The 13130-nt window shown below is 36.0% G+C and overlaps 1 protein-coding gene across 2 annotated transcripts in view; it reads right to left on the bottom strand.

Moving 5' to 3' along the window:
• Positions 1-4147: 4147 nt before the first annotated feature.
• Positions 4148-13130, bottom strand: part of LOC113440355 (acyl-CoA 6-desaturase-like) — a 32127-nt gene continuing 23144 nt past the window's right edge. For both annotated transcript variants that reach the window (XM_087920858.1, XM_026706735.2), the window contains 4 exons: positions 11282-11378; positions 10630-10709; positions 8699-8824; positions 4148-8435 (listed from right to left, as the gene is read on the bottom strand). In XM_087920858.1, the coding sequence (XP_087776984.1) occupies positions 8384-8435; positions 8699-8824; positions 10630-10709; positions 11282-11378 (355 nt within the window). In that variant the 3' untranslated portion in view covers positions 4148-8383. The remainder of the gene's footprint in view (positions 8436-8698; positions 8825-10629; positions 10710-11281; positions 11379-13130) is intronic.

Raw genomic sequence — 13130 nt, 5'->3', positions numbered from 1 at the left:
ATTCAGTTGTTCATGATCAAACAACTCAACTGCCTCGACATTATAACACCCTGTGCATTTTTATAACCTAATGTAAATCTCTCTCAAGAATAGCCTGACCTGTTTTTCATAGCTTTCCTACTTTAGAATCTATTCATATCTTCAACAGCATTAAGGAAGGAAGATTTGAGGTACAGACCATTAAGGTACAGACCGGAAGATTAATGTTGAAGATGAATTACCTCATTCAGTTCCGATGTGCCACTAAAAACTTTCATTGAATATATACACATGAACTTTACAGAGAGCTGTACTATACCTGCATACACCAAAACAAGTTATTTCATACATCTAGCAGAATCTTTTCAAATGCAATTAAATCACTAAATTAACTTTTGGTAACAAGAGTTCCAAGCTTATTTTTCTATGTATTCTTTTAAGGCTGTATGACTGATCCAGCATGACTCTTTTGGTCTCAAAAATGCTGCCATATTTAGAATTCTCAAATCTGTAGTTTCAAAAAGTCATAATAAAAATATAGATTGCACAAGTCCTCAGCCTGGTGCCTTTCAAATTTGTTGGACTGTCTAGATAAATGGGTTATTTATTTATTATTAGATGTTATCCTCCTTTAGCAGTTTGTAAGTAACTCAAGATGGTAAACATACTTTCCTCCTCCTAGTTTTCCTCACAACCCTGTGAGGCAAATTGAAAGAGATGAATAAGATTCACTACATATTCAAGAATCACTGCTGAGGCTATAGTTGAAAAAAAGATAATTTCAACCTTCTGCTTGAATGTTGCCAGGCAAGTCTTTCTTTTTCTCTTTTCCCTCATCACTCTCTTTAATTTTATAAAACACAAAAAATAAATAAAAGTGTTTTGGAGAGACAAATACCTCTACTCAAACAAGCAAAAGGTTATGATACCAGAATATAGCCAGGTAGTGGTTAAGTCCACCATTTTAGTGACTCTAGATAGAGTCATAAGAGTCATATACAAGTGTGTCATTGAATAAATGAAATTGAGTGTTTTTTTCTGAGAAACAAAAAAATGAATTCCCTTTTTTCAAGCTGTCAGTTTACTAGTCCACTTACTAGATAGATGTTCCAAGGGCACTATTCTGCCATTCCAAACACTAGACTTTTGTCACAGACAAGCTGAGGTTGCTCTTACAAATGAAGAATGAAATAGCAAAGCATCTAAATTATTTCTAAATAGTTTCTTGCTATGCTTAAGTCATGGAGTTAATATTACCTGTAGAGTTTTCATCTGTTATTGTATTTGCAATCTTAATAAAATATGTGCATTTCATCCATGATATAGCTCAGCAACAGCCTTTCTATCTTAGTATTCCTTACCACAAAATCATTTCTCTAATCTAATCAGCTTAAAGGTTCAATTTGGTTGAAATGTCAATTAGGAATTACCCTACTTCACTTCATCAGGGAAAAAAACCTTCCTTGTTTCTATCTCATCAGGAAAAAAACTTCGTTTCTAATTGCTTTTTCTTCTTTTATCAACCAAGAAACTTAAGGAAACTCTTCTTATCCTAACAAAAGCAGAAAACAAAATCCAATATAGTAGTTACTATCCTTGGAGGCAAATATTCTTTAACTATAATGACACCTAAAATAAATTCTAATCAGAGGTAAATCCATTCTGTATGAACTATATAAAGTGCAGGCATCCTTATGATTTAAATAAATAAAAAATAAATATTTAAATAGATAGATAAATCTAATTCTTCAGCCATAGTTCTTCATATAATTACATCTCAGGTGTACTGAACAGCCAGGACTATGCTTAAACAATCAATTCAGCTGAACAAGTATTGTCTATACATATTAATCCAGCTTGATAACAATCTCATCTTTCTTCATTGCTTATACAATGATCCAGCACTTAAAAAACTTCCTAAAATAATTTAGTTGAAGAAGAAATTTAATGTGAAATTTGAGGATATATTTCTACTTAATTTTATTTCATCATCATCCATGACCAAGCACCCAATCAATTTAGAATCAGATAATTGGAAGGGACTTAATACAATCCCCTGTTCAAAACAGCATCAGATAGAGTATTTCTGAGGGATGATAATCCAGCATCAGTTTGAAGACTTCCATTGAAGACCTCACTATATTATGTGACAATTTTCCTTTGGCTGAAAGCTTATACAATCAATCTTGCCTACTTCATAATTTTAACCTGTTCATTTTGGGCCTATCTTCTGGGACAATAAAAAAGTCCACTCAATCTGTGGGTAATTTTCATATATTTGAAGATTCAAACAACTTCCCTGAGTTGACTGATCCATTGGCTAAACAAAAGTAGAAACTTTAACTGATCTTCCAGATTCCTCACCATTTTGGAAGCTCTTCTCTGAAGTTGGCCAATGTCCTTTCTGAATTATGGAATACAGAACTAAGTATTCCAAATAGAATCTGATCAGGGCAATGTAGAGTGGAACAAATATTTTGCATGACTTGGATTCTACAGTATATTTGCTTAGTGCAATATTTTATGATGCTTCACTAATCTAGAGAAAACACAAATTCCTTTGGAACCTATTGATTCAGATTAGTCTGATAAAAAAAAATGGTCAGAAAACCGAAAACTGAACACAAATACCCAATATTTAGAACTAATAATCATATGGATTGACATATAAATGTACCAATTGATGTGTGCATGTGATTACCAAGTATTTGGTAATATCTCCAAGAACATATACAATAAAAGAGACTTGTCTTCCAAATGCAAAAGCTACCATTTTATTTCAATTTATTTCTACCATTTATTTTCAGTGTTTTTTCACAAACAAGAAAATTTAAGTAACCATTGAGATTTTTAGTTAAGGAAGGAAAAGTAACTATCACATCATTTCCTTTCCTCTGCCTATCTTATTCTAGTGGGGCTGTTATATTTGCAAAAAATTGTTATGTACAACTGTGCATTGGCCCCTTCTTTTGTGGATTGTCCCAGCAACATTGCTGTTTATTTTAAACAATGATTCTTACCTAGAGGTGCTATCAATAGATGCAGCTGCCTTTCCCCAAACTGCTGGCAGTGTAGGGTGTTTTACAGACTTAAAAAAAAAATAACCTGGTAAGAATAAAGCTATTGAATTGAGAAGGCTGAAATCCCAATATTCTGGGGCTCCTCCTGAGTTAAACAAATAGAAAATAGCCAAGCAATGCAAGGTGTCTGGAGTGGAACAAAACTGTAGGAAATTCCTGCAAGTTCTGATAGAAATAAATTGTTCTTGAACAAGTTCTTGAACCAAAGGTTGAGAGAACAACAAAGAAATCAGAAGCCTTCAGATTAAGTGAGCTGTCCAATTGGAAGACTACATAAGAGATGCTACAGGACCTTTATTTTTGTGCTCATTCCTGTTGCAACAAAGAAAATGAAGTACATTCATGGAACTAGGCAGGCATGACTAAGCCAAATGCCAACACTTATATGAGTCAACGCTAAATTATGTGCTTAAAACAGCTCACATTTAACTTTGGCTGGGTCATGCCCTGAGAGATTAAGACTGCCTTTCTCTGCTACCCTCCAGAACTTCAAAACTCCCATATCCCAATCTAGGAAAGCTCAAAGGCTCTGGCTTCAAACATCTGGAGGACATCAGATATGAAAAGTCTGGATTAAGGCAAAGTATTGTGTTATCCATAATTTAATGTTTACTCACTCCCTATATTATGTTTTAAAGAGGCTAAAAATATGGAATGTTTCTGCTAATTCTGGAACCAGAGATTCTCAGATTCATAATAAAAAGTTTCTTGAGTGATTAACGTTGCAACCACATTTCTGGTAGTTATATGCATTTTATATGATAGGTGGCAGGTAGGAATTCCATTACTTGCCAATAATCAAGAAGCAATGAATAGGCATTAGGAAAAAAAAATTGACTGTAATTTGAGATGTACTCTTTGAGAGTTTCCAGTGAGCCATCATGACAAACTGATATTAGAAAAACATACCGTGGCTGAAAATGGCTCCCAAATGCTTTTGTGCTGCCAAAATATCTCTAAAGTAAAGAGATTGCAAGGTTACCCGCATGTACCACACACAGCTGTTTTTGTGAGGAGACAGCAGGAAATGCATTCTTTTTGTGGTCAACTAATTATGAGTTGTGAATTGTGGGGTTTCTTTGTGCTTAATAGCCACTAACATTGTCTGTATCAGGGGTGTCAAACTCACAGTGTCATCATGTTATCATCACATGATATATCGCAATTCCCCCGCCCCCTTTGCTATACCAGGGGTGGGCATGGCCAGCATGTGATGCCTATATGGATCATGTTTGACTGAGGTTCATCTCTTAATCACTTTGTATTTAATTTTTCTCCCATTTGGCTGGTTTTTCAAAAAAATAAGATTGAGAACTTTCAGTCTGGCAAACTTTATTGAAATTACGGGTGAGTTTCCTTCAATTCTTTAAAAAAACATTAAAGATTTCTAACATTTTTAGTATATAGCAAATAATAATTATTGCTGGAGTTAGAAAATGTTAAATCAAGGGATTGAGGTGACTTGATTTAAGACTTTGAATCTAATTGAAAGGGTGGATGCTCATGGGAAAAAGCTCTTGTTTATACTTTGAAACTGATAAGATGACTTTGAAAGTTCAACACTAGAGGACACCAATGGTTACCTTAAAATAAAGGTTTGATGAAAGAGTGAAGGAAGAGTTATTTATGTTTATAATACAGGGGTCTCCAACCTCTGGGTCATGGACTGGTACCGGTCCAGGCCATGTGGGAAACTGTGCAGTGCAAGTGATGGGTGAGAGTGCAAAGCTTCATTTATGCATGTATAGGATTAGGTTACACACACAAAACCATCTCCTCCCATCACTGATGCCGCTGCTCCATGGAGCCAGAAAAGTTGGAGACTACTACTATAATAGAATCAGAAGGTGTTATTGAACACATCCCATTGAATAAAACTGAAATTGACTTACAGATGGTTTAAAAAATTATAGCCTATAAGAAAGAGATAAAAACAATGAATTTACAAACTGAAATTGAATGAAGATTTTAAAAATATTAAAAAATGTACAAATAATAAATCAGAAGAGTGATGTGGATACTTTTCTTATATTGGATTTATCAAAAACATTTGCTGAAATTGTCACACTGGAATTACAAAAGGAGCCTGACAAAGTAGTCTGACAAAAATGAAAAGAATTTTGCGAGAAGAGAGAAATTGAACATGCGAAAGCAGATGTTGGAACTTTCTGTGATGAATTCAAAGATCGTTGGGAGAAAGAAGAATGAATACAACTCAATTTATTTGATCAAGATTAAAATAATGAATTGTTTTTGCTGGTGGAGTTAAATGGTTTCTGAGTGGGACTGGATGATGATGGTTATTTCTGGTAATGTTTAATTGTTTTTGATTGGGACTAAACTCTGATTATTTGAATAGAGGAAAGGGGGATTTTTAAATATAACTAGATATAAATACAAAAGGGTTCAAATTGGGTGTATCAGATAAAAAATTATAATACTTATTTCTGCTAATGCTTACTGGGTTTCACTGATTAACATGGACATTTTAGAGACAGCATGGAGAATAGAGTGAGCTGTGGAATGAAGCGGTGTTTGGTTGTATTAGTGATAACTTGTTGAGTATGCTTGCTGAGGATATAGGGAGAGGTTTTTTCTTTTACCTTTTTTGTTCCTTTTATTTCCCCTTTTTGCACTTCTTAAATTTTTAAAATGTCTTTCTGTACTTGCATTAGTTTGATCTGTATAACGAAACTATTGAGAAAGAGAGTCCAACATTTCATTAGCTATAAGAAGAAATTAAATGCCTGTTTGCTCATCATACAGTTGGATTTCTTTGCTAGTAGTACCATACATATAATTAGTGCACTTGATTTATAATATTGAAACTGTTGAATTGAAATTTCTGAAAGCTTCTAAGATGCGTATTTGATAACACTTCTTAGTGTTCTGAAATGTGCAAGAACTGATTCACCAAACATATTGCATTGCCCATCACAATGTCTCTAGCATTTCTGGGGAATACATTCATATGGACATATTAATTTCTTAAACAAGCTTTTCTTCAGAAGCTCAGTGTGGTATATATGGGTAGATAATTATGTTCTGTTTTAATCACAAGAAACCTATATTGCATGTTATCCAGGGCAACTATTTCCAATGCAGATACACAATGAGTTTGACAGGGCTGATCAAATTACCCTAACTGTCTAAGACTAACTAGATGCCAGCTTCCCTAGGACAATTTCACATATGGTCAAAAACTACATAATTAAATTATTAGTTTTTACTTTTTGGAAAACTTGAAAATATATGGATGCTTTTAATTAGCGAAACTAACAGAGGAAATTATCTATACAACCACAGAAAACAAAGTCAAGTGTCCTCTCAATATATAAGACAAAATATTGACATGAATTGTAAGTAATTAAAGTAATTCTTAAAAGGCCTCTGAAATTCCACATCAGGAATAAAACTAGAGAGAGCTTGCATTAGTTTGATTTTGGAAAATAGACCAGGTGACTGTAATCAGATTTAAGGCAATATCCACATATCACACTGTCTGACAAAGTTTGCCTACTTTTGGACCTTTTAAAACATTGGCCATACACTGTAAATGGTTTTTTTTTAAAAAAATCTATTCCTCAATGAATTAGATATTGTAGAATAGATGAGACTAATTAAGAGGAAAAAATGCCAGTGATTTTGATTGCAATTGTATATACAGTAGTAATTAAGAATTACATGGAACCTGAAACAAATCTTTAAAAGTTTCTGTTTAAAGCAAGCATGATTCTGTTTTATGTCAGCTCTTGTAAAAATTGTGACTGAACCAAGCAATGATGCAGAAAACAATCTTGCTGGTCCTAGTGTAAAAATGTAAATGTACAGCCCATTGTTGTTACTGATCGGCTGTTTAGGCATGGAGAATGATAATAGACTTTCCTGTTTGCTTATTCTAAAATCCATTCTGTTAAAGTGCAGCTGTCTGTCTACAGCAATGGCTGGTGAACCATGCATGCACATTCATATGCACACAGTATCTCTTATTTAGTTAGGAATACACACATGGCCAAAAGTTGGTTTAGGCTGGTTGATCCAGTGCAAACAGGCATTTGTAATGTTCATTGAAGAGAGAATTGGAACTAACCTTCAGGAGGCTCAGTGTAAGTGAATCACATTAAATTTTCTTCAAACAGCATGACAAGAGGTGGGGAAAATTCAAGAAACATATGCATATGCAAATCCCCAGCAAGTTTTTATCAAAATTCAGAGAAAACATTTTGCAGCTCTGATTCTCTCTCTCTCTCTCTCTCTCTCTGTGTGTGTGTGTGTGTGTGTGTGTGTGTGTTGGAAACTGAGAACAGAAGCTTCATTTGACGAGAGACAATGCTTCTTATTTGATTTTTTAAAAACAGAATTTAAGCATTTTCACCTGATGATTTTGGAAAAGGAGAACTGTTCTATTAGATGTCTGATAATACTTAGTTACTTGATCTTAAATCAAATTTAAAAAATCAATATCTGGGATTTGTTCCCCTAGATGGAATGCAAATTGTTTTACCTGATATTTTAGATATTATTCTCTGAATTAAATGTATCTCACCCTTTCCTCCTCTTTTGTATGACCATTATTCAGGAGGATAAATCCTTAAATGTGTTTGTTTACAGTTGATTCTTTGAAGGAACCAATTAAGCTTCCTGTATTTAATGTAGATCCAATGGATAGCTGGACTCTATGTAACCCAATCACCTCTGTAGCTTTCTTCAACCTGTGTTTTATAGAACCCTGGAGTTTCACAAGAGACTAAGAGCAAGAAAAAGATCCACTTAAACCTGCCTGCAGCAATTTTTCCATGATACAATGGAAAGGGTGGGGCTGTTTGGCTGACATTCAAAAACTCCAACCCAGTTGGGGAGGATGTTTGTATTAATGATGAATCATTGCTTTGTATAAATTTAATTGGGTTCTTAATTTTTGTTTTCAATTGAAGGTTCCAATCCTGAAGAAATTTGAATATCCCTGGGATAAGAGACAAAGCTGGAACTACAACAGCAAGACTTAGGAGAAGATTCAAAGATCAATTTGCTCCTTCTTTCACACCTTTATCTGTTCTCTTTAAAAGGTCCTAACCTTCTGAGCTACCCTTTGTTGAATCTTTTCTCTCTCTTTTTCCCCCCCAGTATCTGACACATCTAAAATGCCTTCTGATTTAAAATAGGTTCCCTCAATCTGCCTCAACTTCAGTTTGACAATACAGTACAGGAAACTTCTTTCCAAATGTGTGTACACATACAGACTGAAATCAGACAAGAAGAATACACATTACCCCTTTCCCCAGCCCTCCCCTTTGCTAAGTCATTCTCTTCACCAAAATCCAGCTTCATTTATGGAGGTAAGCATCCAACCACAGCGCTCCAGATTTCTTTAGGGATCTAAAGAGTAAAAAGAGAGGTGTGAGATTCCAATAGTATAACAGAAGTCTGATTGTGTAAGCCGACTCTGAGCTTTCTCCCAAGCTTCAGTTTATAGTAAACACTCCCAGATCTATCAGCATACAGATTAAGTATTTCTGCACTTCTGCATGTGGAACCCATTAGTATATAAAGTTGGCTGGCTGGCATCATGAAGTTGTACTGGTGTCTCTATACTCAACCAAAAGATAAAACAGACCAACAATCCCCATTGGGTCTCTTACCCAACAATGTCTGCAAATGCTCTCAGAAGAGGTTTTTCTTCATAAGGAACTTCATACTTGGCACACAGGGACTTTACCAACGGTGCTATCTTGTGGTAGTTGTGGCGTGGCATTGTGGGAAACAAGCTCAAATAAAACAGAAGAAGAAAGTATGAGGAAAGCTCAGGAGCAGCAGTTCTGAGGAGACATGCCATGCACTATGGAGATAAATAGAGCCTAGTCTGTTCAACAGCCAGATGAGATAGCTAAATCCAGAAGCAACATGATGGTCAGTAATTGCTTCAGCATCTAAGATATGAATACATTGCTTTGAGGCACTATGGCAAGTTTAGCTGGAACTCAACACCTTTTGCATTCTCTCCCTTTTTCTATCTGTATATCCAGGTCATTTTATATACACTTGCATTATATACTTTAAACTAAAACTGTGAGGAAAGATTTCATAATCTTGTTATTTTTTAATTTTTTCCAGAAGACAACAATTGCTTAAAGCTTTGGAAAAATGGGTTTTAAAACTCCATGGGTTTTTTTTTTTTGGGGGGTGCGGTTAGCCTTTCCATTTCTTATTAGATGGAATATTTAGATGTTTTATATGGAAGACCACTGGAATGGTCAAAATGTTCAAAATTCAGATGCTTGGCAACTAGTTCATACTTATGACCATTGCTGTGTCCTAAGTCCATGTGACCGCCTTTTGCAAGCTTTTGACAAGCAAAATCAATGGGGAAGCCAGATTCACTTAACAACCATGTTACTAACTTATCAACTGCAGTGATTCACTTAACAACTGTGGCAAGAAAGGTCATAAAATGGGGCAAAACTTACTTAACAACAGAATTTTGGGCTCAATCTTAAGTCAAGGACTACCTGTACAATAGTTGTGTACATTGCATTTTAGTTTATTGTCACTGCATCTTGTACAACGAAATCAAATACCATCTTCAGTGCATATCATGACCATGAAAATAAACATGAACACATCCTTCACCTTCCACACATTGAACTGAAAACCCCTGACACTGCACCAAAACTGCACTATACAGTAGAATTCAACAGAGCTACTGCCCTGGGATAGAAGCTGTTTTTTAGCCTATTTGTCCTTGTTTTTATTATTCTGTACCATCTGCTAGATGGTAATAGTTCAAAAGAAGGGTGCCCAGGATGAGATGGATCTTTAAGAACGTTTTGAACTTTCTTAAGGCAGCGGGAGCTATAAAGCTCTTCCAAAGAGGGGAGAGGGCAACCAATGATCTTCTGGGCAATGACGTTCACCCTCTGGAGTGTTTTCCTATCTGCCACTGTGCAATTGGCAAACCATACAGAGGGGCAGTAAGTTAGGATACTCTCTATGGCGCAGCGGTAGAAGGTCACCAACAGTTTTCCATCCAGTTGTGGTTTCCTGAGAAGTCTCAAGTAATGTAATCTCTGCTGGGCCCTTTTGACTAGAGCTGCAATGTGAGCATCCCAGGTCAGGTCCTCTTTTAGGGTAACACCCAGAAACTTAAAACTGGCCACTTGCTCCACTCGGTCTCCATTGATAAGCAAGGGCTGGAGGTCTGATCTGTTCCTTCTATAGTCCACTATAAGCTTCTTGGTCTTACTGGTGTTGAGGACCAAGTTATTGTCTCCACACCACAAAAGCAACTGGTCTACCTCATCTCGGTAGGCAGACTCATCCCCCCCGGAGATGAGTCCCAACACTTTTATTTATGTATTAAATTTATATGCTGCCCATCTCACTCTGCAAAATGACTCTAGGCAGCATATAAATTTAATAAATATTACATATCCTTGTGGCATACTGATATTCTATGGTTATTGCTTTTGGCCATCATTTTTTTCTTATTCCAGCTTCTCCAAGGTGACTATTACATCTTGTGCATGCATTTTCATTGCCAACATTCCTTCAGAAACAAATATTACATACTTACTGGTGCTCTATTTGAAAGTTCAGATGTCCACTGAACCAGTCATTGAAAAAAGACTGCTCAATATTGCAAGTAGCTACCAGCTGTGAAAGAAAGGCAATTGTGAATCCCAATAAATCTGAATTTGAAAAGGGATTAAGTTCAAATTCATTACTTTTGTAGGGGAGTAAAGTCTGCCATTACAGAACTGTGGACATGCTACAATCTATTACTCTGACTGCAGACTAAAATAGTAATCTTTTGAGTTCTTCAAAATAGTGAGGTATAGCAAGGGGCAGGAAATTAAAAAATAATATGTTTCAAACAACATTCAGAACAAAGTATAGATCTGAATTATAGCCAGCTTCATGTTTTTAGAAAAATAGGTCAACTATTGTTCCTTTGTTTCAAGATGCCAGACTAAATTGATATTTGCAGTATTAATGATGACTAAGGATTTAGCTAAATTAAAATTTTGCTAAATTAAATCCTTAACCCAGTATAGTCTGCTTTGGAAGAAGTGTGGAGCATGGAGGAACATTTTTTTAGTTTCATCTAACCTGAGATAAAGTCAGTAGGACACAGTAGGATTCCAAGCATGGTTGCTCATAAACTCCCCTGGACTCGGTGACACTTATTCCCAGATAGGAATGAGATTTCAGTAAAGTACGTTTACCTGGGAGCTGAGCCAGTCTCTGTGCTTCTCTCTGTCGATTTCCATTGGAATATGATTCATCTGAGTAACCCAAACAAACCAATGGCTTTCCATAAACCTAAAGAGCAAGAAAGAGAGAGGCGATTGAGCTCAAATGCCCAGAAGCTTTAATCTAGAGAAACTATGGCTAACAAAAGGATCAAAATTAGGTTTATGTCCAGTAATTTAATAATAGGTCAGAACAATCTGAGCAGTCTTAAACTTCCCACATTTTATAGGCATACAGTTGTTCTCTAATGTGCCTTTATTTTATTGATTTATACATCAAGTTTCTATCTCCAAAATTATTCTGGGTGGCTTCACAAGGTAAAAAAAAGAGACAAGCATAGATATATAGACACACAGATATATGCACATTATATAACAGCACAACAATCATCTGAGAGAACAATACATTGCAATATATATTTACAACATCCGGCAACTAACCCTCCACCCTCTCTTGAAACATCCAACTCAAGTCCTGGAAGGAAAAACAGGTTTTTAGAGTCCAATTAATAGTGGGAAAGGGTTATATGTGGAAATAGCAATAGCACTTAGACTTATATACCACTTCACAGTGCTTTACAGCCCTCTCTAAGCAGTTTACAGAGTCAGCCTATTGCCCCCAACAATCTGGGTCCTCATTTTACCGACCTCGGAAGGATGGAAAGCTGAGTCAACATTGAGCCTGGTGAGGTTTGATCTGCCAAATTGCAGGCACCAGCAGTCAGCAGAAGTAGCCTGCAGTACTGCACTCTATCCACTGTGTCACCACAGCTATTTCCATCTGTCTGTTCAGCAGCATTGATTAATGTCATCTTACAGGATTTTTCTGCTGTAAAACCTAGGTTTTGGAATACCTCATCTGTCAAGATATGGTTGAACTCAACTCTGCTAAGCTTCTGGAAAATGTTGAAGTCATGAATGTTTTCTGGGGGGTCAGGAGGTAAGTCGAAGCCAGCGTAGTTGTGGTTCTGAGTTCATTGTAGATTGGCTTTTATCAATCAGCTGCCTTTCTAGGTGATTTATTTTGTTAAATGTAATTGTCATTCATTTCACTCTGCAAAACAGCTCTTAATATTAATACTGTTTTGATGTTATCGTGGATTGTGTTTTAATGCATTGTTAGCTGTTTAGACTGGCCATGATGAGATGAGCAGCCACACAAATCAAATCTAACCAAATCAATCAATCAATGATAAGTATATATTAGAACAATTGATAAAATCAAGGACAGTCCTAGGAGGGCAAAATTCCAACAAAATAACCCACTGCTGGAAGGTTCAGATAATGCTTGTCTATAGCAAAAACAAGCACATGTAGAACAACCACTCATTCAACAATCAAAGTTATGATGACACTGGACAAGGGAACAGAAGACAGGTCCTTAAAGTTGCAGCCATTGCAGCATCTCCACAATCACATGATCACAATTCACAATTGGCTCCTATTTACACTGCCAGCTTCCAACAAGCCAAGACAAAGGGGAAGCTGGCAGGAGGTTGCAAATGGCAATTACATAACTGTGAGTTGCTGTAACCACACAGGATTCACCTAACAGTGACAACTGGGACTGCCACAACTGCTGTCGTAAGTCAGAATGATCATGTGAAGTCATACTTTACCAACCACGTTGCGTAGCAACAGAGTTCCCTCTTCCAATTACCATCATTAAGTGAGAACTTATATCAATCAGTCACAATGTGGTCTTTTTGTGCACGAACATTGGGCAGATTTGTTTGGAAATAGATGAATTGACATTATGACATTTGACATTAAAAATGGCAAATGCTATATGCCTTTTATCTCTAGGCCAACAGTTATTTTT

The sequence above is a fragment of the Pseudonaja textilis genome, chromosome 1 (genome assembly GCF_049901715.1).
Source record: "Pseudonaja textilis isolate UNSWEBS1 chromosome 1, rPseTex1.2, whole genome shotgun sequence".
NCBI lineage: Eukaryota > Metazoa > Chordata > Lepidosauria > Squamata > Elapidae > Pseudonaja > Pseudonaja textilis.
The sequence above is the reverse complement of the archived record's forward strand: the minus strand, read 5'-3'. Positions and strand labels throughout refer to the sequence as shown.